The sequence below is a fragment of the Antechinus flavipes genome, chromosome 4 (genome assembly GCF_016432865.1).
Source record: "Antechinus flavipes isolate AdamAnt ecotype Samford, QLD, Australia chromosome 4, AdamAnt_v2, whole genome shotgun sequence".
Taxonomy (NCBI): Eukaryota; Metazoa; Chordata; class Mammalia; order Dasyuromorphia; family Dasyuridae; genus Antechinus; species Antechinus flavipes.
This window is the reverse complement of record NC_067401.1, coordinates 36,860,746-36,888,292: the sequence shown is the minus strand read 5'-3', so window position 1 is coordinate 36,888,292 and position 27,547 is coordinate 36,860,746. Positions and strand designations below refer to the sequence as shown.

Sequence of the window (27,547 nt, the reverse complement as noted above, 5' to 3'; positions counted from 1 at the left end):
CACATAGCACATCTAAAGAGTCTACAATGTTCCAGGCATTATCCTAAGCACTGGGGATAAGAAGCTAAAAGCAAATAGTCCCTACCCTGAAGAAGGTAATATTTTCATGAGGGAGACATGTTTGTGAATAATGTGTCTAAATATATACGGGTGTGTGTGTGTGTGTGTGTGTGTGTGTGTGTGTATATACACACACACAGACACACATCTATATCTATCTATATGTATATAGTATGTGTGTATGTATGTCTCTCTTCACATACACACACATAAAGGCACACACAATCCTTCTTGGATTATATGGGCAAATCTTTTTTTATTCTACTATGTAAAAGGAAATGTCTATTTTATTTGGTGTCTGGTAAATTCAATATATAAATATATAAAATTTTTAAAATACATATACTGTGAAGCTATGTGGTAAGCATAGAAGGAAAATCCCATCTTCTAGGTAAGAAAAAGCAGGAATAACCAGAAAGAATAGCCCTTGCACATTTTCAAATGAAGAAAACCAAGATTCTGGGGTAGAAGGAACAGGACAATTAAAGCATGGACCAAAGCCAATGCAAAGGCATCAAAACAAGCAATAAGGGCTCAATGTCAACTTGTCAAGAAGGCACTAGTGGCCCCAAGTCCCAGGAATCTGTGCTTGACAAAGGGCCAGTTAACAGTTTTTATCATGATATGAAGACCCAAATTTGAATATTGACATCTGGGTGGGACAGCCAGATATGGAGACAAATCCAAAATCTTTACAGGTGAAGCAAGGAGAAAATTAGACATCACCTGAAAGTCTCGCACTTAGTTCAATAACTCAGCTTCCCTTAGGACCAACTGGAACAGGGATGGCCAGGCAGCAGATTATCTGAAGACAATGCAGAGGTATAGGGGGAACACAAAATCAGCAGTGTTCAATAGCATAGCTGGTGAGAAAGGTGGAGGTTTGACCCTTTGTTGGACCACATGTGGAGAATTAGGCTCCGTTCAGGAACCATAGTTAAGGAATCGGCGAGATAAGCTGGAGAGCAACCAGAGCCAGGTAAGAAAGGTGGCAAAATGCCTCATGCCTAGGTCAAATAAGAGGAAAAGAGAATGCTTAACCCAAGAGAATGCAGCGGGGTTTGGTCCCAAGGGCCAAAATCAAGAGCAATGGCTAAAATCTTTAAAAAGCCAATTAGGGATTGTTAGCTTCCTAACAAATAAAACTCTCCAAAAGCACAAGAGGATATTTCTAGGCAGGCAGTGGATTCCCTCTCCCCCCCCCCCCCCATGGATGTCACTGAGAAGCAAGGCGGGGGAGGGGTGGGGTTGAACACTTGGAACATGGATTTTGTTTCAAGTCTGAATTGAACTCATTGGCCACTGAGATTTTCCACACTAAAATTCTATCATTCTGTGAACTCAAGCAGAATTTAGCCAAATAGTACAAGTCACAGTTCTCAATCCTTAAGTGAATTATGTAAAAATATTTCCATCACGGTTGCTACAGCTCTGATTAAGAAAATCCACAAACATGTATGTAATGATGACTATCTGTAAGACAATGGAGATATACACATTTGAATAGCATAGTCATTAATCTGAAAGTGTTGATTTACTAATAAACCTACTACTTTAGTAATCTTCTAGTAAATGGTCATTAAAAATGAATCTTCACAGTTGTCCTGCTGGGTCACACCTTTGACAGACAAGGTCACCAGGTAAACAGAGAGCGTGATCAAAGACATCCAACAGAAGACCTGCCATGTTCAGACTCAGGCTCTCTCTCATGGCCTTCCCTGTCTGCTCTCCCTTAGAATTCTCACAAGAATCACTTTCCAAATCTGCTTCAGTTTCCCTGACTTATAAACGAGGGAAAAGAGAGAGAGAGAGAGAGAGAGAGAGAGAGAGAGAGAGAGAGAGAGAGATACCTGTGCTCAGATATGTTTCCAAGTGCTATAAGATACACAGGAAAATACACCAGCTGCAGACAGTGCTTAGCTTCCAGTGATTAGCTTATGGCACACAGCCAACCAGGCGAATGTTATCAGCAGACTACAGGCAACACACAATTGACCTTCGGTCAGACAGTCTGGTTCTGAACATAGCACTCCAGATAAGCTATCTTTAATTCCCAGACTCATTTCGGCCCCATGGTAACTCCTAGCCTCGGAACGACCTCTATTATTCACTTTTCATCCAAGGGGTTCAAGTAGGCCAGCACCAAAACATCTGTCTGGCAAGTGTAAGTGAAGGAGTGAATCAAAGACTGCTCTCCACACTCTAAAGACTAGCCAGAGACAGACAGGCATAATGTTCTGTCAGGGATTCAAAAAACCTGCCATCAATAAGGAACTCTCTGGACTGGCTACAAAAGGTATAACTCAAGATAAATGATCTTCATCCAAAACCCCTAAATTGAAGAATCTGCAATGGTCAGCTGGGGGAAAAGAGAGGATAGAGACAGTACTCTGCGGGTCCAGAGGGAGGAGGATACATCGAGGCTGGAGCAAAAGCCCCAGTAAGACATGTGATAACAAATCAGATCAACAACTGAGGATATTTTCAAGTCATCCAGTCCAGTTTGTTTTACCTAGAATTGGTCCGTGCCTTTTTCATTACTGTAATTTCATTTTTATCAGCTGTCTGAATACTCTTTAATGCCCTAGTAAAAGCACATGTTGTTAGGAATATACAGTAGTAAAAAAGAAAAAAAACCCTAACCTTTTAACTCAGAAATGCCTAAGGTTCCCATTTAGTAGGCTATCCTGCTCTAGACCAAAGCCTTTTAAATTGTGGGTCATGACACCATAGCGGGTATATAACTGAATGTTAAATAATATCAACTGAAGGTCACAAAATTATGATTTATTACCAGTAAATGCTTGATTTGTATGCCCATTTTATTTTCCTACACATTCGGGGTTGGTAAAATTTCTCTGGTGAAAAGAAGCTGCAAATAAAAATAGTTCAAGAAACCCTGCTCTAGATAGGCAGCATCTAGGTGGAGGCAGCAGAGTGCTTGGCCTGCAGTCAGAAAGATCTGAGTTCAAATCTAGCTTCAGATACTTATTAGCTGTGTGATCTTGGGCAAGGCACTAAATCTTTGCCCCAGTTTCTTCAGCTAGGGATCACAGCACCTACCTCTTAGGGTTGTTGTGAAGCTAGTAAAACACTGAGTTCAGTGCCTAGGACACAGTAGGTACTTAATAAATGCTTGTTTCCTTTCTTCCTCTCCTCCTATCTAATAGCCCCACCTCAGCTCTTTCCCAGAATCTTCCATGGCTGAAAATTTTCAAGTTGGAACCAATTTGAATCCAATTGTGTCCTGACCTAGTGCTCACCCCAGATCCCTACCCAACATCAAGAATAGAAAATCAATGAATCAGATTCATTTCCTATAAAACTGGACTTCACTAATTCCATTGCTGACTTAATCTATGGGCTTCTCTAGGGGAGGGTGCTGACCAATGTCCCAGTTCTGAAAGTGGGTCAGGGACCATCCAAGCTGCTCTAGCTTTAGACAAATGGGCTCTTGGCCCAATCTACATGCTGCTTTCAAAGAGACAAGACCTTCAAGGTCTCCCACCTTCCCTAGCAACTACTGTGCTCACTAGGTGCAAGGTTCTCCTTAGGCCTCTTCTTCCTCCAGTCAGGGACTAAGGACAACTGTGGCTGAAAATCGATGACCATCTATAGCCTCATCTTGTTGCTACTGCCTCCTTCCTTAGTGCTCTCCCCTCCAAGAAGAGCGGCAACAGGATATTCCAATATGGTGGCAACCCCAAGGGGCTCAGGCCCAAGTATTCTGTCCAATTACTAAGATTGAGTTGATATACAGAACAAGATAAAAAGAAAGCACCAGACCAAAGACAAACGTGCTAAGAGACGCAGCTGAGCCTCAAGCTGACACAAACTCACTTGTTAATCTTGGGAGGGAAAGGCTGGAGCGAATCTTTATTATCCCACAACTAAAAAGACCAATTTGACTAGGTAGTTGGCAGACTCTCTGAAGTAATTCTTCTAAGAGTTTCAAATGTGGCATTCTCTGAAAAAGCATCTAGATTTCCAGGATGACTACTCTGAAGGACAACATTCATCTAGATCCAAATACTATAGCATTTTTATCTAAAACAAAAATTAAAGTCAATCACTTCTTTATAGAAACCTATTAAATCCTGAGAGATAGCTCCAAAAAGCTGATAAAGGGGAAATAAGCAACCTGACGATGGATTTCTATCAGTTATTACAAAAACAAAATATGGTACTTATAGCTAATACAGAAAGACCTAAGAATTATGGCTCTGCTTCAGCTTTTAAGTCTGTCCACCACTCAAGAGAAAACTTTGAGACCTTTCACATTTACCAAGCAACAATGCAAAAGGGAACAAACTGAAAAATTTCATACAAATAAACATTTATTTGTGCATCTTAAAGACATGTAAACACCTTGTCCTTGTTGATAGGGTAGCAGCTCCATTAAAAAGAATAAAGTATCTGGAAGGTAGCAAAAATCTGGAAGGTTTTTAGCAAAACTAAAAATTGGTCTAAAATGGGTAGGCTTGCTTGCTCCAGGGGAGTTTAACTCCCCCTCTTTAACCCCCCCTCCCCAAAGAAAAAGGAAAGCAGCCAGAAAGGCACCACATCCCAGGGGAAGGCTCTCCAAAGGCAACAAGAGGTCTAGAGGATCTCTCCATGGTTTCCTCAAAGACACCTAGGAAAATAAAACCCTGCTAAATTCCATGAATCTGGTTCCAGAACACCTTCCTCAAAGTCACTAAATATAACCCCATTCTGCATGCGACCATACCACCACACTACTAACTATAGCAAGCATTTGCAGAATAATTTAAGGTTTGCAAAGTACCCACAAGGTAGGTGCTATTATTATCATCCCCATTTTACAGATGAAGAAACAGTCCTAAGAAAGGTAGCATAAGGTATAAAATGTTCCAAGAAGGATTTTATTTCAGACCTTCCTGAAAGATCAGACGCTAAATACTGAATCACTGTGACTTAGCAAGAGGAGTTTGCTTAGTTACATAATAGCGATAGCTGCAACTTCATGGGTTGTTCTCTATTTTGTGTATAGAGGAATCCTCGAACTCAAGTCTATGGTCCCTTGTTTTTTCTAAATCTCAACCTTGAATTACTCTCACCTCCCTGGGGGGTGTCCGGTGTTTGATATGTGATGCTGTCATTGTTTTTGCCATGCTTTCAGATTAAGTGTAACTGAACAGTCGTTTTCAGTCTTATCCATTCATGTACAGTTACCAAATTGTTTTTCAGTCATGTCCAACTTTTCGTGATCCCATTTGAGATTTTCTTGGCAAAGACACTGGAGGGATTTGCCATTTCTTTTTCCAGTTCATCTGACAGATGAGGAAACTGAAGTAAACAGGATGAAGTGACTTGCCCAGGATCACACAGCTGGTAAGTTATCAGGGGCTGGATTGGAAATACGCACTGAGCCAAATCTTTCCTCTTCATATTAAGAGTTAATCTTTAGGGGGCAGCTAGGTGTCTCAGTGGATAGAACACCAGCCCTGAAGACAGAAGGACCTAAATTCAAATCCAGCCTCAGATACTTCATACTTCCTAGCTGTGTGACCCTGGGCAAGTCAATTAACCCCAAATGCCTCAGCAAAAAAACAAACAAAAAAGTTAATGGTTAATTTGTTCAATCTGAAGGACAGCAGTGGGGGCTAAAGAAGAGCATTAAAAAAGTTATAATCATGACCACCTCCCCCAAGTCCCCCATTCTGTTAGATTAAAAGGTGGAGTCTACACGTCAATTCAGAGGAGAATTGAGGGGATGCCGTACACACTTATATTACTAATTACAAGAAACTTTGGAGAATCTATACAAACTTGAGGCAGGATGAAACATCAGAACCAATAAAAACAATATACATGTTCATAATAATTGTGCAGGAAAATAATCATGAAAGGCTTCAGACCTTAGATCTGATGTTGATGAAATATGCGTCCTGCCTCTTGACAAAGAGGTGACGAACTAGAGGGACATGATCTGGACATGTTACTAAGTGTATAACTGGCTCTCTAAAAATGCACAACCTATTTTAAAATTTAATCTACTTTTATTATCATTTTCCCCATCACTCTCTTAAGCCTAGACAAACAGCAAAACAATAACTCAAGCCCTGATTTATAATGTTTGCCAATTTCTGAAATGTAAATTTTCTACATACTAAAAATTTAACAATAATCTCTAACAAACTAGTAGAAACAAGCTTCAGCATACCCTGCGCACAACATACATTTTTTAGGTTTGATTTTTTAGATAAGATCAATCTGTTTATTTTATTTAACTGTATTTGTTACAAAGGAGGGCTCCTAAGTTGGGGAGAGTAATATCTAGAGAAGGAGGGATGAGATAGTAAGCAGTGACAGAAATTTTAAATCAATAAAAACATCTAAGTTTAGAAGTTTAGAAGGAGACAAAAACAAAGCAGCTTTGTTAATATCTTGTTAAACTTAAAATGCACTTTTAAAAAACAAATAGCAGGTAGCCAAATATCCAGAGTTTCACATATAACCCATTTGTAAAATCCTAAGAAGGATGAGCAATGATTATGATCAACATTGTCTCAAAGAAAAAAAAAAATGGAAAAAAAAAACCAGCTTAAAGAAAATATGCCAAACAATATAAATAAGGAAAGATCCAAGCACGTTTAAAGGTTAAAAATAAAAGAAAAACAACAACAACAAAAAAAAAAAAAAACAGAGAAAAAAATCTACAAAGCCTTTTAAAGAAATTATTTTCATCATAAAGGACAGAAGAACTATTACATTTGGACTCCACTATCAGAGTCCATGATGTGTTTATATAGTTGGTGTGTGTTGGGGTGGGTGTGTGTGTGTGTGTGTGTGTGTAAAAGAAAGTCATGTTGGAGGCAAAACAACTTTGAGAGCATTAAAGGATTACTTTATAAAGTATCAAAAAAAGGGAAAGATATTAAAAGCTGTGGGAAAAAATTCTGTATCTTATTAATATATGTTTCCTATCTATCCAAAGTCTTTGAGAGACTAATCCAAATATGGTAACTAAATGGCACAGTAGACAGAGGACTGGGCTTGAAATCAGGAAGACTTCTCTTGGTGAGTTCAAATCTGGTCTCAGACACTTATTGGCTATGTGAAATTGGGCAAGTCATTTAACCCTGATTGCCTCAGTTTCTTTCTCTATAAAACAAGCGGGAGAAGGATATGAGAAACCACTCCAGTATCTTTGCCAAGAGAACCCCACATGGGGATATAAAAAACTAAAACAATTCAAAAATCACACAGGAATGGAGGGTGTGCACACTGAAGTATCAGCTGGGAATATGCAGGTTTGGCAAGTGATATTCTCCAAGAGATTCCACCACTCTCCTGAAATACTAAAAGATAAGATGCCATCATGTTTACTGTTTGCTGATTATGAAAAGGCATTTGAATTGATAGAACAAAATGCTGACTTAAGAGTTTTCCCTTAAGGGTCTCCTATCCAAATATCAAAATCATTAAATATTCCTTGAAAGACAAAACCAAACCACAGAGGGAAACCTACTTAAGGGCCCTCTGATTAGAAACATCATGTCAAGCATAAACCCAGAATGCCTGATGCTTGCCAGTGGTGTTGCTATCATGATGGAAGAAATTCAGCTCAGTATCAGTATCCAAGCTGACGAGGGACTCCCCCTATCCCGTGAATGGTAAAGTTCTCCACAAGGTTTGGTTTGCAAGCAATGTGCTGGATGCATTAAGCTCTGGAATATTAGACCCTCCTGAAAGAAATCTATAACCAATCAAGAGCCTGATCTTCCACATGAGAAAGACCAAATGGATGAAGAAGATTTTTGTCCAGATCATAACATATGATCCTAGATGGATAACTTATTGAACTGGTCCATTATTACGCATATGTGGGACCAACAGTACAAATATCCAAAGTTAAGCAGGAGGAGAAAAGTGGGCCAGACAATATAGAGAAAATGCCACATTTTCCTAGAAACAAAGGCCCATCTTTTTTATATTTGTCTCCTATTGGTTCTTGGATTTGTTTGCTTTTTTTTTTTTAATTGCTCTGGGAAAGGAAAAACAATACTGTCCAAAGAATACAAAGTAAATTTCACATAGAGAACAATGGAGAGATAGATAGAGGAAATGATTAAGCTAAAAGATTTGAGCAAAAAGAACTTCAAAGAACAGTAGTAAAAGATGTTTCTAGGGGAAATGTAGTAGAGAAATAGGTGGTCACACAGCAAGGATAAAGGATAACAGATGCATCTGAGTGCCCTTCTGGCTTTCTCAAGCTACAGGATTTTCATCTTATATGGATACCTTCACTTGTAGCAAATTATGGAAGCACAGACTAGAATAGCATATATCGGGAAGAGATGAATGGATAGTGATCTGTACTCAGATCAATGGAAACAAAGATTCAAGTAAACTTTGGCAAGTTTTACATGATGGAGATACCTGATTAAATTTATCTGTCATCAGTTATATTAAAAAAAATTAATGATCACAGATCTTAAGATTCTCCAGGAAAATTAAATTTTACTTTCTATCACTGTTACATTACAGCACATTCCAAGAATATAACTTCTTGGAAGCTGACAAAAGTTAAAGGTAAAACAAGTTTTAAGTTAAACGAAAAATAATCAGTTTAAAATAAAGTAGGTCTGAGAATAGACTATTAGATTTGTAAAGCAAGAGATCTTTGGTGGAGATAGCAATTTCAAAGGAAGGATGAGGTTGGAAACTAGATTGCAAAAGGGTTAGAAGAGAGTGAGGGGAGAAATGGAAGCACTGAACACACATAGCTTTTCAGGTACTTTAACTGAGAAGGAGAAGCAGAGATTGAAGCTATAAGACAATCAGTAGAGGAGACAGTAAAATCAAGTGTGGGGTTTTTTAAAATGAGAAAGGCTTAGATAGGGTTGTATCCAGTAGCTAAGAAACCAGAAGTTAAAGAGAGAAGAAAGTAAGGAAAAGATGTTGAATATGCTGGAGAAGAAAGAAAGAAGGTAATGTAATCAAAGGTACATTTCTTCAAGGACTGATGTGAAAAAGAGTGAGGAACATCATTGGGGGTGAGAAGAGGGAAATGATAAAAAATGTTATCCACCTCCCAAGAAAGTTTTGATGAACTGAGTGAAGACTAAAGCAGGTGTTTTTCACCTTATGGTTTTGGGGTTGGATCTTTGGGGCAACATAACTTAAAATGGAAATATATTTCGCATGACCTCACATGTTACTTGTCTTTTCACTGGGTGTGGGAAAGGCAGGAGAGAGGGGAACTCAATTTTCAAAAAATTAATGTTAAAAATAAAGAAAAGGAAAATACCTCAAGAGAGACAGAATTATCCTCATTCAAAAGCTGGCTAGACCTTGATAAAAAAAAAAAAAAAATCTGCCCATAGTCACACAGAATATCATCAGGAAATCAATGACAGCCCCAGAAATAAATTCAGTCCTATCTCAGAGCTCTCAAACCATAGTGCCTACACTTCATTATAAAATGACATTTCAACACCACAACTAAAACTGCATTTAAGTTCCATATCTATGAAAAAAAGTTGTTAAAGCAAAAGCTTTAATTCTATGTCATAACACAATAACCTGTTAAAAATCAGCTGGATTTTACATAAAACTATTTCCTATACCTTGGGGAAGTAGAAAAATCAATCAAGAAGAATTTGAAGAGCTCTATACTCTAATCTTAAAACTTAAAATCTTAACAACTCATTATTGACTTGACAATCTGAGAATTATATAAACTAAGTATGAAACCTAAAATCAACTATTTCAATTATTTACTGATAACTAAACAGTATCTATTTCAAGTCAAATTGCCTAGGGAATAAGTCCCTTTACCTGATAGCCATTCTGCAGGAGTGCTATGGATTCCAGAGCTCTATGAAGCAATTCAAATCTGAAACTGCTTTGAAAAATTCAATGTTAACTGTCATTTATCTCAAGTTGCAAGGTAAGAATTCAACAAAGGCTTTATCCAAAGAAAGCAGTCATGTTCTTTCAATTCAAATCACCCAATAGAAATGAACTTCAGTTATTAGAATAAGCAAAGTATATCCCTTTTTTTCCTTTGCCTTTCCTTTTTCCTTATACAGGCAAATATAGAGGGGAGGAGTCAAAGCAATAGAAATATAAAATAAGAGAGTTAAAATACCTCAGGAGCTAATATAATCTTACTGCTAAACACCTCTTAATCCTAATGTCAGCAACTAAAAGGAAGCCAGCCCCAAAGGGCCCCTGGACAAATATAAGGAAATAATTAGAAAATAAGGATAGTGCTGAAACAATTATCTCCATCAGTTAAAACCCTTTGAATGTCATTTACTTGGATAATTTTTGAAAGACCATTTGACAAAAGGGTAAGGTACAATTTGTTGAAGAGAAATATGAAAATTTTCACCTTCCTTCTGACTCAAAACAGAGGACAGATACAGAAACAAAGGTCCATTCTAAGCCTATTTGCCTTAAGTCTTATTTGTTGGCAGGGATGAATTCCACTCCCACCTCTCACTAATAATCCAAGTATTCAGACATCTTATTTTTCAAAATTAGGTCTTACATAATACTCTAAAGACAAAATAGGTGATTTTACTTAGGGGCTAATGAATACAACATAGCTTGAAAAGAAGCTATTTTTAATAATGTACCCTCTATAACAGCAGGAGCATATTACCATGGGATTTGAGTCTGCAATGAGATCCCGAAGAGAATCCAAGAAGCCTTGATCTTCCACCATCTGGGCGTTGATGTCATGCAGCTTGGCCACACAGACTGCTGCGGTTTTTCGGACATAAGGATCTTCATCCTTTAAACACTTGCGAAGTGGCTCACACAGATACTCTGTGATCTTGTCTACCCGAATACATCCCATAGTCCTGACTGCCAGAGCACGGATTAAGGGGTTAGGGTCTTCACAATCCTATGAGAAAAACCATAAGTGTATACACTGTGACCATCATTTAATATGGACAGCTTCCATAAATCACAAAAGAAAATCAGTCTCTCTGGTTTGGAGGTCTCCAATGGCAGCACCCCAAAAAACATGCTCAAAGTTAGAATCAAAACCTCCCCTCCACTGCTGCAGAGAGTAGATTCTCAATGACTGTTCAATTGTTTAGGAGCTGGTTCTTTTGTTAATCATGTTACCAAATGTGGCACTAACAATGACCTAGAAATACTAACCTCCTCTTCTCTCTTCACTAACAAGAAAAGCTTTGAGATATTATTAGTCTATACACCTGACACCTATTGCTTCCACATCATGTATAGGCACATGGAAAAAAGCAGGTGAAAAGAGGAGAAGAAATTCTGAATCCTCACTTTCACCTTCCTGACAAGAGTTAACAGAAGGTTTCTCAGAATTATAACAAATTATATTAAGTCCTTCATGGGAATCTGTTACCTATTTTTCTAAAATGTAGGCTATAGGCATTTGCTTCCTTCATTAGTTCTCTAGCACTAAGAAGGAGGAGTCATACAGAGGTCAACAGCATCCTGACTTTCTGCAGTCAAATATGATGAAACTCAGTGGACATGTTCCCTTCCATCTGACAAGAGGAGACTCCACTGGACTCACCTGGCAGGAGGAAGGCCTCCTTGAGGTCCCCTGAAATAGGGATTTCTAAGCAATGTCTAGAATTCCTACGATAGCCATTCTCTTAGCCATTCCTGGTATTACTCTGTGAGAATTTGAGTTTTGTATAATCCTTCAGAACACAGAGCACTTACGTGTCCTCAGTACAGACAACGACCAAACCAGAAGACACGTGGCAAGTAGACTGCTAGGAAAGCTACCTTCACAAAGCTGTTGACAGCCATGATGGCCATATCTGGCTGACTCTTGGCGTAGTTCATCAGATACAGATAGACAAGCTTCTTGAGCTCCAGGTTATCCGTCTGCATACAATTCACCACATCTGGAAAGAGAGAGCTGGGGGAGCGAACAGGGAGAGAAGAGAAGAAGGGGAGTGGAACAGAGTTTACATGAGAAATACCCACATCTTTATCTGTTCAATAAATCTTAAAATCACAAATGCTATCACCCCAAAGAAAACTTCTGATAAATTATAGGTGCTAATTGCCAATAATCTGTCATTCAAACTTTTGTCCCAGTGTGGAGATAATTATGGATCCCATCTAGCTACGTCAGTGGAACACAAGTACAAAAAGCCCCAAAACACTGTAAAGATCTTAAGTTTGAATCTCACAGTAAACTTATTTGTACAAAGTAATCCTAGAATCATTCTTGCAACACAAAAAGACTGATTTTTCAGTTATGGCAATTCTCAAAGACAAATCAAATAGAGGTTGCAATTTGCTTTTGTGAAAGGAATATCCACAAAATCACAGATAATTGAAGACTGAAACCTAAGAATAGTGGCCAGGTATTAACATCAACCTACTGGACTTATTATTAAAAGGGACTTTTAAAATAATATATATTCTCATTTATGAAATAGGAGCCACATATTACTGTATCATAAGCTCCTAGTTAGCAAGGACCAGATCTCCTTAACTTGTTCTCTGTAGGCCCAGCACAAGTTTTATACACAAACTGATAATCAATGAAAAGTCTCTGATAATGATAAAGTCCACCATAATCTTGTAAAACAACTTCCTATCCTTTGTCAGGAGGCTAGTCAATATACTCTATTCAGAGCCATCTACACTTATCGTGATTATCTTGCCACTGGACTTAGGTAACTTAGGAGAAAGTGAGACTGGTAACTTTGTACAACTCTCCCTTATTAAATCCAATTTACTTGCACATCACAGCATCATCTCCCTGATATCATGGTCCTCTTCAAGAACAAAGGACAAATTACAACAGTCAATATACTGAAAATCTGAAATCAACCACTTTATTTATAAAAATCAAGATTTTAGCAATATCAAATCAATCCTAAGACTACAGAACATGTTTAAAATTTCATATTGAAATGCCTATGAAAAATTCTAGACACAGACTTCCAATATCAGCAACTCCAAGGCATATGACAATCTGCAAGTCACCAATCTCTACTCCATGTTACAATTCAAGCTTTCATTCAAATCCTAATTATTTATGAAAGTCCAGGTTACACGCAGATTAATTTATCAGGGTTGCACAAAGGTTAACCAACAGGCATAAAAAAAGAACCAAAAAAAGCTGTGAGTCAAAATAGGAGAAAAGACTATTAGAGTCACCCATGCGGGAAAAGGAAGAGTCTCATTATAACTAATGTGGGAATGTATTCTGCTGCACTATAGACCAATGTCACAAAGATTTGCTTTTGTTTTTAACTTGTTTAATAGGATAGGGAAAAATTAATTTTAAAATAAAAAAATTTGAAAAAATTACTTCAAAAAAATTAAAATTAAAAAATTAAAAAACCACCACCACAGGAAAAAAAAAAAAATTCTTAAGTAGATGCCGAGTTTGAGTTGAAAAGGCAAGAGATTTTCTCCTTGGTGTAAACAACTCAATAACCAGATGATCACCAAATGGCAGCTTAAGATTTAAATGTACTTGTACATTAAAAAAATTGAGCATAAAACATTGGTGATGTCAGAGTTTTCATGCTGTTTCTTCACAGTCTGCCCCAGGATTCTGTTTATCTTAGTACTCTGAAGTCAACTTTGGTCTCTCATCCACATGGACACTCCCTGATCAAGAGATCAAGCTGATCCATGCCTACTTTCCTGAGCGACTCCTACATTCCCCTACCAGTTTACCAAAAAGGCCCTCCAAAGGGCTAGGGTTCTTCCTCTAAGCCTTCAGACATCATGCTGAAGGGACAGAAGGGTTATCTATCAATTACCTTATCTCCAATACTGGCCCACCATTTTATCCCATCATAAAATTCCAATAATGTCCTTCATCTATACATACTCCTTGCAAAACTCTGCTGCCCCTGCTGAAGACCAAAGATTTCAATCCTTTGGATGTTAAGGACCACGCCTAAGTATGAAACCCAGAAAGCCTGTAAAGGGTTAAAGGGGACTGCACCATTAAGGGCAGGAGGTTCTCAGAAAGCCCCCACAGCTGTAAATCACAACATACTTAAAGGAACTGCAGATCAACCTTTATTAACCCATATGTTGCTTGTGAATTGGGAATAAAATAAATAGGAGGCAAGAGGGAAGAGGAGACAGGTCAGAGAACACAACTGCCTCTCAGTCTCTTTGTATCATTATCATCCTCTCACAGGAAGGGATCTATTCTGCTGGTCAGAATCAGATGGATCCCCAGCAGCCACTAGCAAGTGGCTCCCTTAACATTTGGAGGCTGTGTCATTTCAAAGAATACTGGTGTTTAAAAATATGTTTTAAAATTTTGTCTTGCAAAAGACTGGAATCATTATCAGCACTGAATTTCCAGAAGCCAATCTAACCCACTGTCTTCCTCATATTCTGGGCCCAGTTCATTGTCTATTTACAATGTCTGTTGAAGAACTAAGCATCCATGTGACAACTTTATACACTGTGAGAATATTCAACTGCTTATCAGTGTAGACAACATTCTTTTAGTTGACTGTTCGTGTGGGAATAGTTAGAATAAATTTTCTTCAGTGATGACATATCTCTTTCAGGAGATCTGCAATGTTCCAATGTTTGATACAAACAGCACAATGTCATTCACAAAGAGGAACATCTTGATTATTGCACCAATTGTAAGGGGATTTCCTCTTACTGTTGGACCTCCTCCATGACAATAGCAAACACCTTTGGTGAGTATAAATTTCCCCATTCTACTTTTTTAAAAATTACTTATCAGAGGATTAAATAAATGTTATCTTTCATTACATAGTGCAAGGAATCTTATATGGCTAATATGCATAATGGGAAACTTGTTGGAGGAAAGCTTTCAAAGTCTACATTTTGTTGTACAAAATAAAAACACTTTTTTATGATAAACCAAAAATAAGATCAGTCACTCTTGTATTCTTACATCTTTCAGTCAAATGTGTGATCAAAAAGAGAAACTGCGTTGAATATCCTTCTTAAAGACCTGTCTTATATCCCATGGTCTCACACATATGGTGAAAGAATTTCAAAATCCAAAATAATTATGCTAAGTCACAGAAACACTGTAATCTGTTCAAACCAGATAGATTTCTTAAAATAGGCTAGTTCTTTAACTCAGCATATGAATTCTGGGCTCCTAAAGAACTGACAATGCTGACTTCAACTCAGTAGGAATCACAAAAGCTTGTCTCCTAAGGCAGTTTTAACATTGCATGAACACAGCCTGATTCCAATCTCCGTGGCTCCCTGGCAATAAGGTGCTAGCTAGAGGGGTTTAGGACAAGATCAAACCATCTTCTCCTAGGACATTATCTGAAGTCCAGGGGTAGAGATAATGAAAGAGTCAGTACTAACAGAATTTAGGGAGGATTCTTCCTTTCACAACAAAGGAGGTACAATTAAAGAGAAAGGTAGAAAAGCAAATGAGAGAAAAGAAAAAAGGGGGGGGGAGGGAGGAGAGGAAAATGCAGGGGAGGGTACATGATCCCTTACCTGACATCCTTCCCCACTGTCATGGCTGCAATCACTTTCTTGACAGCTTCTTTCCTTTTCTCCTTCTTTTCATTGTTGAGCTCTGCCTTCAGTTCAAAGATCTCTCCTATGAGAAAAAGAGAGAGAGTGAGTATCAAGACAAAGTTCCAGAAGCAGGAAACCAAGATCCATGCTGCACTTCACAAACAAACAGAACCAGGAGAGGTATCCAGTGGAGTCATGATATATAGGATATGTAAGACTCAGCATATGTAAATGCAGTTAATAAGTCGCAAGTCCCTGCTGAGCTGTATCAAGACAACAAGAATCTTTTTAGTATATAGCTGAAGATTAACAGAATCTCAGTATTCATTCACCTGACATCCAAGTACCCGATACTGCATGATATTCTTTTTTTTTTTTTTTTTGCTGAGGCAATTGAGGTTAAGTGACTTGCCCAGGGTCATACTAGCCAGGCAGTGTTAAGTGTCTGAAGACAGATTTGAACTTAGGTCCTCCTGACTTTAGGGCTGATGCTCTATCTACTACCCCAACTAGCTGTCCTTTCTAAATTTTTTTTTATGATATTCTTAATATTAATGCTACAGACTACAATGTCTCTAACAAAGCAAGATTATGTATTTTATATATCAAACAGATAACTACGCATACTTAAAATTATTTGGTTTAAATGTGCTTAAAATATTTTTAAAGATAAAAAGCAAAACTTCTTTAAGAAAGTAGCTTAGAAAAAAAGAAAATAGCTTAGAAAGATATGGAATCAACTGAACACAGGCAACCAAATTACCAAACAAACTTAAAACCAAAAGTTTTAAGTTTAATTTTTTTTTAATTTTGTAATTCTGAATTTGATAATTTCCTTATTCTTTATTAAGTATAGTTTTTTTTAAATATATAATAAATTCAATACACTAGTTTTAGAGCTAATTATAAATTCAGTATGTTAGCTTCAGGGTTATCCTGCTTTTTCTTGTCTTCCTCTAAACTTCCTTCTGTACATTTTAACAATGACCTTTCTTTTCTTTTTCTGGGATATCACCAGCTCTATCATCCATCACTCCTTCAAACTCACCCCTCCAAAATTTAAAAAAAAAAAAAAAAAAAGCAACTTCATTATTACAAGTGAACATTTAAGCAAAAACAAAACAACACTGACTGTGTATAAAAACATACAGTCCATCCTGTACCTCAAATTTACCATCTATCTCTCTGATAGGACATCTTATATCTGGTTATTCTCTAGAGTCATACCTGATCACTGTAGTCTTTCAAAGTTATTGTCCTTTACAATGTTGTAGTCATTGCAGGAATTACTCATATTACCCTGCTTACTTCATTTCATAACAGTTCTTAATCTTGCCAAATTTCTTTCAATCCATCCTTTTAATCATTTCTTAGGTTACAATACTATTTATACATGAATATTTTGTTCCCCAACTGATGGACAGTCTCTTAATTTCCAATTCTTTTATACAACAAAAGGGCTGCTATAAATATTCTTGCACATAGAGGTCCTTTTATCCTCTGCATTGGATCTTCTTGGAAAGTTTATGCTGCTCTAATTTGCTTCCATGATCTTTTATAGTCTTTTATCCATTTAGAGCTGACAATGGAATGTGGTATGAGATGTCTAAAAATTTCTGCCAAATGTTTTCACAGTTCTTCCAGCAGTTAGTTGTTAGTGGGAGGGTTTTGGGTCATATATTAAGTACTTATCCAAATACTCTGGATCCTGGATTTATGAAACACTATTCTATTATACTTTAGGATATCATGTTCCTAATTTATTCCACTAAATTAACTATTTTATTTTTTAACCTAGTATCAACTAGTTTCGGTGATTGCATCCTTGCAGTATAGTTGAAGATCCGGTCCATCAAGGCCACCTTTCTTCTTGCTATTTCAAATTGAAATTATTAACTTTTTGTTCCTCTAGATGATGTTATAATTTTTTCTAGCTCTAAAAAGAAATTTGGTGCTAGCCTGACAGTTATAGCACTGAATAAGAAAATTTAAGTATAACTAAAATATTCATATTGATTCAGTCCAACCATGAACAATTAATATCTCTCCAATTATTTAGGTCTCACTTTTTTTTGAAGAGTGTTTTACATCTACAGTCACATAGTTTCTATGTGTCTCCTGAAAGGCAGACTCACCAACAATTTCCACTTTACCTTTCCTTCACCTATCAAGACCACAACTAAATACAAAGATAAGATATCACAAGACAAACAACAACAAAACAGGCAAAAGCAATCAACACAGGAGTGAAGGAACAGAATTACCTCTAATCTCTTCTTTGGGAACAAGTTTGATCATCAAAATTTTGCAATTCTTAAGTCTTACTTGTTTTGTTGCTCCTTCCAATTACATTCCAATTCTTATGGTCATTATATATACTGTTTTCCTAATTCTGCTTATTTCATTTTACAACAGTTTATGTAAGCTCTTCCATGCTGCTTTATATTTATTATGTTCAGCTTGCATGCACCTACCACGTTTTGTTTAGAAATTTCCAGTCACTGGGCATCTACCTCATTTTAGTTTTTTTGTAAACACACACACAAAAAAAATGCTGATAAAAACATTTTAGTGTATATGAAATCATATTGCTAATGAAATCCCTGGGGTATATGATTAATGAACTCTATGAACCAAAAGATATGCATATATTTGTCATTTAATTTGCATAAATTCAAATTGCTTTCCAAAATGGTTATGCTAATTCAAAGCTCTACCAACAATCCATTAATGGGACTATCTTTTCACAATATCTACAAGATTAATAATTTCCATCTTTTGTCTTCTTTGCCAAATTGCTGAACATGAAACCTCAGGCTTGTTTTGATGTATTTCTGTAGCTATTAACAATTTGGCACATCCTTTCAAATGGTTAACTGTTCATAATTCTTCTTTTGAAAATTGTTTATTTATTTCCTTGGACCACTCATCTTTTGGGGAATGACTTTTAGTTTTAAATATTTCTCTTAGTAATCTATATATCTTATATAAAAATCTCTCATAGATATTTGATAGAAAAAAATTTTGCCCAATCATTTCTCTTCTTATTCTAAATGAATTGATTTTGTTTGTGTAATTCTTTTTCAATTTCATTTAATCAAAATTATCTATTTTATGTTTTACAATTGCTTCTATCCCTTATTACATTAAGAAAACCCTCTTTACATAGTAATGTTCATGATCTACTTCTCTTCTAATTTTTAATGGTATGGCATGTAATATTCAATTCATGTATTTATTTTTTTAAATGCTATTTTATTTTATTTTCACTTCCAAATTTTCCCTCCCCTACTCATTAAGAAGGCAAGAAGTCATATGTCCATTTCAAACTCACAGAGGAATATGGGACAAAATTCTCCTAAGCTCAATTTCTGCCAGTCTGCTTTCTAATTTTCTCAGCAATTCTTACCAAATAAGGAGTTTTTCCCATTGTTTTTTGAGATTTACCAAACATTGGTCTATTGAATTCAATGGTTTCCGATTATTCTTCACCTAAGATGTTCCACTGATTTACTTTTCTATTTTTTAACCAATAACAAATAGTGTTGATGATTGCTACTCCATCTAACAATTTAAAGCCTAGGTACACTATTTCACATTCACTGCTAACTTTTTTTCATTATTCCTCTGGATATTCTATTATTTTGTTCCTTCAGATAATTCTTAATCTAAAACCCAGTCCCCACATTGGTAGTTTGAATAGCAAAGTGCCAAATCTATAAATTAACTTTGGTAGTATTATTATTTTTATTATTTGTAAATATAATGGGCTATGCCAAAATAATTATTGGCATATGTAATGGGCTGAGGCTTGAGTTGATGCACTGAGGTCCCAAGCACATGAGGCTAAATAGTAATTGGACCATACTCTATTAATATATAAGCTTGGAGAAAGAATGGCCCCTACCCACTCTTTGTGCAAGTCCTGATGTGTTGTATAGGAAATGGCGATTTTGGTGGGTGGAGGCAGGGGAGTGGAAAAGGAAGGGGAGGAGAGCTCAGATCTCTCTCTCTCTCTTTTCTGTTTGTTTCTCTTCTTTTTGCTTTTTGCTGAGGCAGTTGGGGTTAAGTGACTTGCCCATGGTCATACAACCAGGAATTGTTAAGTGTCTGAGGCTGGATTTGAACTCAGGTCCTCTTGACTTCAAGGCTAGTGTTCTATCGCCAAATGTAATGACCGTGTATTTAAAATCAGCCGGAGTCAGGAATTCAGGTTAAGGGGAAAATCTTCAATATTTATTGAAGTGAAGAGGTGAATAAAGATTGTGATAGCAAATATGGGCAGCTGCGACAGGAAGCCAGCTAAGAGAGAGAGAGAGACGCGAGCCAAGCCAACCGTGGCAATGGCAATCCCACAAGTCTCTCCTCCCCTTCCTTTTCCACTCCCCTGCCTCCACCCACCAAAATCGTCATTTCCTATACAACACATCAGGACTTGCACAAAGAGTGGGTGGGGGCCATTCTTTCTCCAAGCTTATATATTAATAGAGTATGGTCCAATTACTATTTAGCCTCATGTGCTTGGGACCTCAGTGCATCAACTCAAGCCTCAGCCCATTACAGGCATAGCCCATTATATTTACATATATCATTTGTTTTTAGTTCTACATACTTTTGTCATACTAAAAGAAAAAAACATCCTTTTATACCTATATTCTGTTGTGTTTTCAGTTCAGTTTTTTTTTACATTATTAATATATAGTTTAAAATATTAGTGCATTATTAGTAATTATGTGATTTGGTTTTATGATGGATTAATATGGTTAATTATGGATTTTTGGTTTTAATATAGTTGCAATCATTCTTTTCCTAATGTTGAATCATCCCTGCCAACCTTGATATAAATCCAATTTATAAATGCATTAAAATATTATCCAGTGAAATAATAATGGAAAAAGGTAGTACCAGGATATAATGATTTTCATAGGAATCAAGAACCTCTGATAGAGTCTATGCTATCCACTTAAACACTGAAGGCAAAAACAATGGTCAGCAAAATAAAATAATTTAGCCAAAAGCAGTCAACTAAGCTGGGTTTCCTCAAAATTCAAAGCTGTCAAAATTCAGCTTTTTTTCCTATCATTTATTTCTTAGAGCCCCAAATGAGCAAACAACAAGATTTCAGAAACACTACATCATGAGCAGCAAGAGTAACAAAATCAAAACAGGATGCAGCAGAAGCTACTCAAACATTCTAAACCAGTGGTTCTCAAACTTTTTTTTTTTCAGTATCTTTATTCTATTAAAAATTATTGAGGATCTCTCCAAAGCGGTTTGTTTATATGGATTATATTTATAGACATTTACCATATTGGAAATAAAAACTATTTTTGAATTTGTAGACACTCTAAAAGGGTTTCAAAGATCCCCAGGATTCTCTAGACCACACTTTGAGAACCACTGTTCTAAACTATAATAGGAATGATGGGTAACACAAATCTTGTGTTTTTATTTTATTTTTTTAAATTTTCAACTTAAAATTTATGAGAGCACTGGCCCAAATAAAGCCCTGCTAGATTTATTTTATAAACACCCAAATAAAGGAAAGTAACAAAATTCCTTGAAGGATGGGCCTTGTATAACAAAGTTCCTCAAAAAAGCTTTAATTATATCCCTGTGAGAAAAAAGGCAGCTCAATCATAAAGCACATAAAATGCTATGGAAAGGAAGGGAGAAACAGGCTGATCCCTGAAATTCAAGGAAATCAATAACATTAATTTGAACAATAAGTAAATAAGCTAGAATAGTTGAAAATAACCACATTTGTAAAGGAGGAAGCCAAATTACAGTGCCCTTGAAGCAACAAAGATGGCTTAGAAAAGGATTGTAAGAAATCAACAAGGGAAAGATTTCTACTCTCCTACTTTTCTCTTTGTCACTAAAATACATCTGCCCTCAATTAATGGAGACTCAATCAGAAAAGCCTGACCATGGGAAATAAAGGAAACCAAGATGTGGGACAAGGCAATGTAAAAAAGTGATTCAGTACGTGCTCTCTATACTGGAAAGATAACTAAGCATCAACCTGAATTTCTGCACAAGGAAATGTAGTTCTAGATCAAGAATTCACATTAAAACATTGAAAAAACAAATTTCTAGCACTTTAACAAAAAAGGTTTTGAAGAGAGAACTGAAGTGACTAGTATGCAGCAACTTTAGGTTCAACTTCAAACGAGATGGTTAAATTTTTTTCAAAACTTAAAAACTACTTCATGATATGATTTTAAAATAATGAGGTCAATTGTATTCAGGTCTTCCTGAATGTCCTAATGTCTTTAGGCACTACTCATTACCCCCAAAACAGGAAGGAGAACTATTCAGGTTAATTTCCCACATTAGTCCCAAGAGAACCTTAACCACCAAGTCCAGATAAAGGTCTACATACATAGCACTGAAGAGACAGGCTCAACCAAGTGTTACTTGTGTTAGGGATTCCTATATCATAGGACCATAGATTTAGAGAGAGATCATCTGGCCCAATTTTTATTTTGCAGATGAAGAGGTTAAAGGACTTGCCCACCGTCCCAGGGGAACTAGCAGGGCCAGAATTCCAAACCAGGTGCTCTTGCTCCTGATGCAGCGTCATCCCCCTGCACTAAGAGTTCTACCTTGGACAGTCAAAGTGACCAAAAGGCTGGCCTGCCGAAGCCGAGCCAGTCATCTAAAGGGCAGTTCCAGAAGAGTGAAGGAGGGTTTTAGAAAGAACTCTCAGCCAATGCTCCAATCTGTATCCCAACTCATGAGGGGAGAAGGGGGCACCTGACTTAATTTCAGTGCAAGATCTGAGAAAGAGATCCTATCAGGCCAGGCTGCTCTGACTCCAAGCTGAACTTTTAATGATTAGACAGAAATCTCCCTTTTTTGTTTGTTATTGCTATTATTCCAGAGTAAACATCACTCCAGCATGCAATCTAACCATTTCTTTAGCTTTTGTAGCCAAAAGCGGGGCAATTCCAAACCAAGAGGAGACAATGATTTTGGGGCATGGCTTAAACTATCCTGAAATATTGAGATCATCTTCCACAAGTTCGGTATCACATTCAACCACCATGAGGTTTCTCTACAACAAGCCTGTAAAACAAAGCTATATAAAATAAACCTCACCTTACCCACTGGTGGGTCTAGCTGAGAGCCAAGTGTCTGTCTGTCACTGGTTGAAGAGAATGACCCTTTATTATTTCCTTGAGAATCTCACACATTTGGCTGGCCTTACCTTTCTTATTGGTCGTGAAGTACTTGGAGTCAGTCATTTTTGTAGCTTCTTAAGGTATACCTGCAACGAGAGAAGATTCTTTTAACTAATATAAAGCTGCTCCTGCCAGAACATCCGACATTGCAAGTGGGGAAAAAAAAAATCAATGATGTTCTAAAGCTAAAGACAATGGGAGATAAAACTGTCTTAACTCTGTGACATCCAAGAATGCTTCAAAAGCTAAAGTTAGACCTTTTTAAAAAATTGGGAAATTTACTTCCTTTTATTTTCTCTTCCTTGCTATTATTTTCTTTCTCAGAAAATCTGCTTTCCCTCTATCTTTTCAGATCAGTCAACAAGCATTCAGTACCTACTATGTGCTAGGTGATGGGGTTGCAGAAACCCCATTCTCTCCTTTCAAGAAGGATATATATACTCTAGTGGGAGAGGTAAAAGGAAGTTATGTAAATTTAAGCAAAACAAAATGATTAAACACAAATTAGTTGGAAAGGGAAACACAAGCACAGTTGCAGATCATGAAATGATTCAGAGAAGTTGGTGCTTAAGTAAGCTTTGAAGGGAAAGAGGGTTTCCATGAAATGGAGGTAAGGTTCAAACTCATTCCCGATAGAAGAGAAGACAAGTACAAAGGCATGGAGAGGAGAGCAATTTCAGTCAAGTGATGGAGTCAGACGTCAGACTGCAAAGGACTGAGATGAGAGGAACTAGAGACAATATACAGATTTTTTTCTAGGACTCTGAAAAAGGAATAGCTTAAGGATATGGTAAGGTCTATAGGTAGTTGAAAATGGGAGAGGAGTATTTTAGTAGGCAAATAATTCCTATAAATATCCTTTATAAACACCCAAACATTTATTAAACACTTACCAAGAACAGGGTATATAAATAGAGAAATTTACAATTAAGGAAGACAAAATAAATAGGAGACTTCGGCAACAAAGGTGTATTAAGGCCTGATGATGTCTCACCTCACTGCTATTCAAGAGACACAACCATTGGAAAACAGGGATGATCAGTGGAGGTTGGAACACCAGAGAAGGACTCAGCCATCCCAAGTTCGGCTTGGCCTCTGCCCATCACCCTCATCTGGGCAGGGGCTATGAACAAACAATTCTCAAATATAGCATTACAAACTATTAAAAATATGAAAGACTGCTTCAAATCATTTCTATGAAACATGATAAATCAAAATAACTGAACCCACCTCGATTAGCAAACTTGCAAAGGTGACAAAAGACTAGAATGTTGGACACCATTGGTATGACTGTGAACTGGTACAATCATTCTGAAGAGCAATTGGAATGGTTTAAAAAAAAAAATTCCTAAAATATTCATACTCTTTGAACATGAGCCCCTATCAGTAGGCACTCGCATCAAGGGAGCTAAAGACAAGTAAAGGTGAATAGGGATGTGTGTGTGTGTGTGTGTGTGTGTGTGTGAGAGAGAGAGAGAGAGAGAGAGAGAGAACGAACAAATAACGGGAAACAAAGTAGATGACCATTAAATTGGGAAACAGTTAAACTGTGGTATGCAAATAAAGGAATAAGAAATGATCAAAGATTCAGCATCATTGGAAGACTTGCAGAATCAGGAAAATACACAGAAAAACAGGAGTAGTGTAGATAGAACTGTTCAGAGTGATGCTCCACTTCTGACACATACCAGCTAATGTGACCTCATGCAAGTCATTTAACTTCTCAACACCCCAGGCAACAGTTTCTAAAGTTTCAGATAAGGTAAATAGGAACTGGGGGAAGGGGGAAGGGAGGTTGCTGAAAGGGGGGGAGAGGAATAAAAGGAGGAGAGACTCAAATTACAAGTCTACCTGTACCAATATATACAGTGGCTAATTGTGTATTGTATATTATAAATGGAAGGAACAAAAAAACTAACAAGAATGGTGTTTAATTATAATGATCAAGTTCAACTGACTTTAAAGAGAAAAGAAAATGCATCTCCTATGTAACGGTGAGGGATTATAGGTACTCAACACTAAATATGGAATAAAACTATTTAAAAAAAAAAACACTAAATATGATAAAACTTGGTTGATGTGTTGTTTTGCTGAATTGTTCTTTTCCCTTTTTGATTTTGCTAAAAGAGATCTTGGGAGAGGGATATATTTGGAAATTAAGATATCAGTCATTTTTTTTAAGGGAAGAAGGTCTTTCCTTAAGGCCTTTGTCCACTAGGACCCTGAAAGAGGGGATGGGATGGAAATATTTGTGGAAGTGGTCCCTTTCCACTCCTTTCAGGACCAGAAGCACCAAACCCTGGACTCCCAGTAAATCCACTATACCTTCTCAAGACACTTCACAGGTCCAGTTCCTAGGCTCTCTGCTTTGCCATTTAAATATAAAAACCAATAATTATTTGTACATAAAGCCTACTATATACAAGTCATTATGGGAGGAGACAGTACTCTTCTCAAGAATACAAATAAACTCCAAAACCACCGAGTTCCATTCTGTTTCCCTTCTATTTCAATTTTCTGATCACAGCACAGGATGAATAGATCACCACTGGACTTTGTTAAGTACGAGAGTCACTGTTCAATGGCAACCAGATTTTTCATATTCTAACATACAGCTGAGCATATGACTAATCCTAACGCTAAAATCAGGAAGATTCTGCAGCTGGGATATAGTGTGTAACCCTTGACAAATCACTCAATTTTAAGCTGCTACTGCTACCTCATTTTCAAGAAATGTTCCAGGGACTCTGGGAGTACCCAAGAGTCTGAGAGTTCAAAATTATGTTTATAATTTGTTGCTGTTGGGTCATTTCAGTTCTGTTCAACTTTGTATTCCCATTTTTTTTTTTTTTTTTTTGGCAAAGACACTGGAGTAGTTTGCAATTTCCTTTGTAATGCCGGAGAAACTGAGGCAGGAGAGAGATTAGAGAGATTTAATATTTTATTAATTGGAGAGTAAGATTGACTGGACAGGACTCTCGTCTCAGATTATCCAGTCAGACAGAGATAAGTATACTGGGACCAAGGAATCCATATTGGTCCCAGGGCTGGAGGACCCAAAGAATCCAGCGTCCAGCATACAGCTGCCAGATGCCATTCTCCAGCAATGAATGGAGGAACAACAACTTCTTAAATACATTTTTGGAGACAAAGAAGAGAAAGGGAGGGAAAGTTTTTTTATCAGGGAGGGGAAGCCATAAAACCTAAAAATTCCAGAGACAAAGTAGTAAAGATATCATGGGTTGATCTTGGAATATTCTAAAGGAATATTGTAAATCCCTAAAAGAGTCAGGAGATCTACTCTTTTATCTTGCTAATTCATAACCCCAGAGCGAATAATACTTAGTTTTACTGGGTCAGAGACAGAAGAACAGTTAAGGTAACTGAGACAGGGAAACTGAGTCAGGACAGTTAAAGAAAACTGGCATAACACCTTTTCCAGCTCATTTAACAGATGAGGAAACTGAGGCAAATAGGGCTAAGTGACATGCACAGGGTCACACAACTATGAAGTGTCTAAGGTCACATTTGAACTCAGGTCTTTCTGACTTGAGGCGCAGTATTTTATAATACGAAGGAATTATTTGCCTACTAAAATACTCCTCTCCCCTTTTCAACTACCTATCTTTGTGAAGGCTATTTTTTTCATATACTTCAACAAAAATAACATATTAAGGCAGATTCAATGCAACAGATAAAAAAAAATTAAAAATTAAAAAGATTTCCAAAAATACAAACACGCATGCCACTCTCCTAATTTTTGTTTTGAAAAATATATTTTCATAGAAATATTAACATAATGAGTTACGATTGTTACTACTGCTATTTTTATAAATTAATAAATATCTTTAATTTTATTAGTTTTAATTTCTAATATGGTAAATATTGACAGATATAACCTACATAAAGAAAAGCTCTTTGGGGTCCTTAATAATTTTTAACATTGCAAAGGGGTCTTGAGACCAAAAAGTTTGAAAACCACTGATCTAGGAAATGCTAGCTAGCTAAACCAATTTCATTCCAATGATGGATACTATTTGTTTTGCATACTTGAGTCTGCTTCTAATCAGACACTGAATGAAATTATAAAAAAGAAAATGGCACCAGCTAGCTCATAACAAATCTCTGCATAACATAGCTCAAAACGAACTCTCCCTCGGTAAATCTCTCATGCCCCTCTTCTTCTGCCATTCTAGCAAAAGCAGTTGTCAGTATATGAGTTTTAATCCCTCTAAACCAAAATCTTCATAGTAAAGTGGGTCTCCCCACCTCCATTTGGTGTCTTAAACATACAAAGCTATCAGTTGTTACTTCCATTTATATGTAAAGTAAGCTATAAAACAAAGAAATCCAAAGGCCTCAATGTAAGAAGCAGTAAACTTGGATTAAAAACAAAAATTTGTCTAGTTCATTTCTTGCTGTTAAAATCATATGCAGACTGTTGAAAACTATATTTTTAAAAGAAATGGGGCAGGGAAAGGGAGGGAGTGTAGAGGAGAAGGGAAGGTGAGAACTATACTCTATTCTGAGGGTTAACTTATGAATTCTTTCATCAGCTGTAGACTATAAGCCATTTCTCAGAATGTTTTTATATGTCCAAAATAAAATACATATAAACCACAAAGGAAAGCAAATAGACCAATATACAAATTTCCAGCCTCCAGGTTAAGAACACCTACTTTAGTCTCATTTTGTTCCCAAAAAGTCCTTTCATTCACAGTCCAAATGTCAACTTTCTCTTAAATTCCACTAAATTCGCAAACAGCTTCCCTGAGAATTAACACAATTCCTTTCCTGCCAAGGAGAAATCTGAA

The 27,547-nt window shown here is 36.8% G+C and overlaps 1 protein-coding gene across 3 annotated transcripts in view; it reads right to left on the bottom strand.

Annotated features, from left to right (window-relative positions):
* AP2B1 (adaptor related protein complex 2 subunit beta 1) overlaps positions 1-27,547 on the bottom strand; it is a 120,429-nt gene that overhangs the window by 86,258 nt on the left and 6,624 nt on the right. For all 3 annotated transcript variants that reach the window (XM_051992438.1, XM_051992437.1, XM_051992440.1), the window contains exons 2-5: positions 22,760-22,819; positions 15,523-15,628; positions 11,818-11,953; positions 10,697-10,942 (exon numbers count right to left, since the gene is read on the bottom strand). In XM_051992438.1, the coding sequence (XP_051848398.1) occupies positions 10,697-10,942; positions 11,818-11,953; positions 15,523-15,628; positions 22,760-22,796 (525 nt within the window). In that variant the 5' untranslated portion in view covers positions 22,797-22,819. The remainder of the gene's footprint in view (positions 1-10,696; positions 10,943-11,817; positions 11,954-15,522; positions 15,629-22,759; positions 22,820-27,547) is intronic.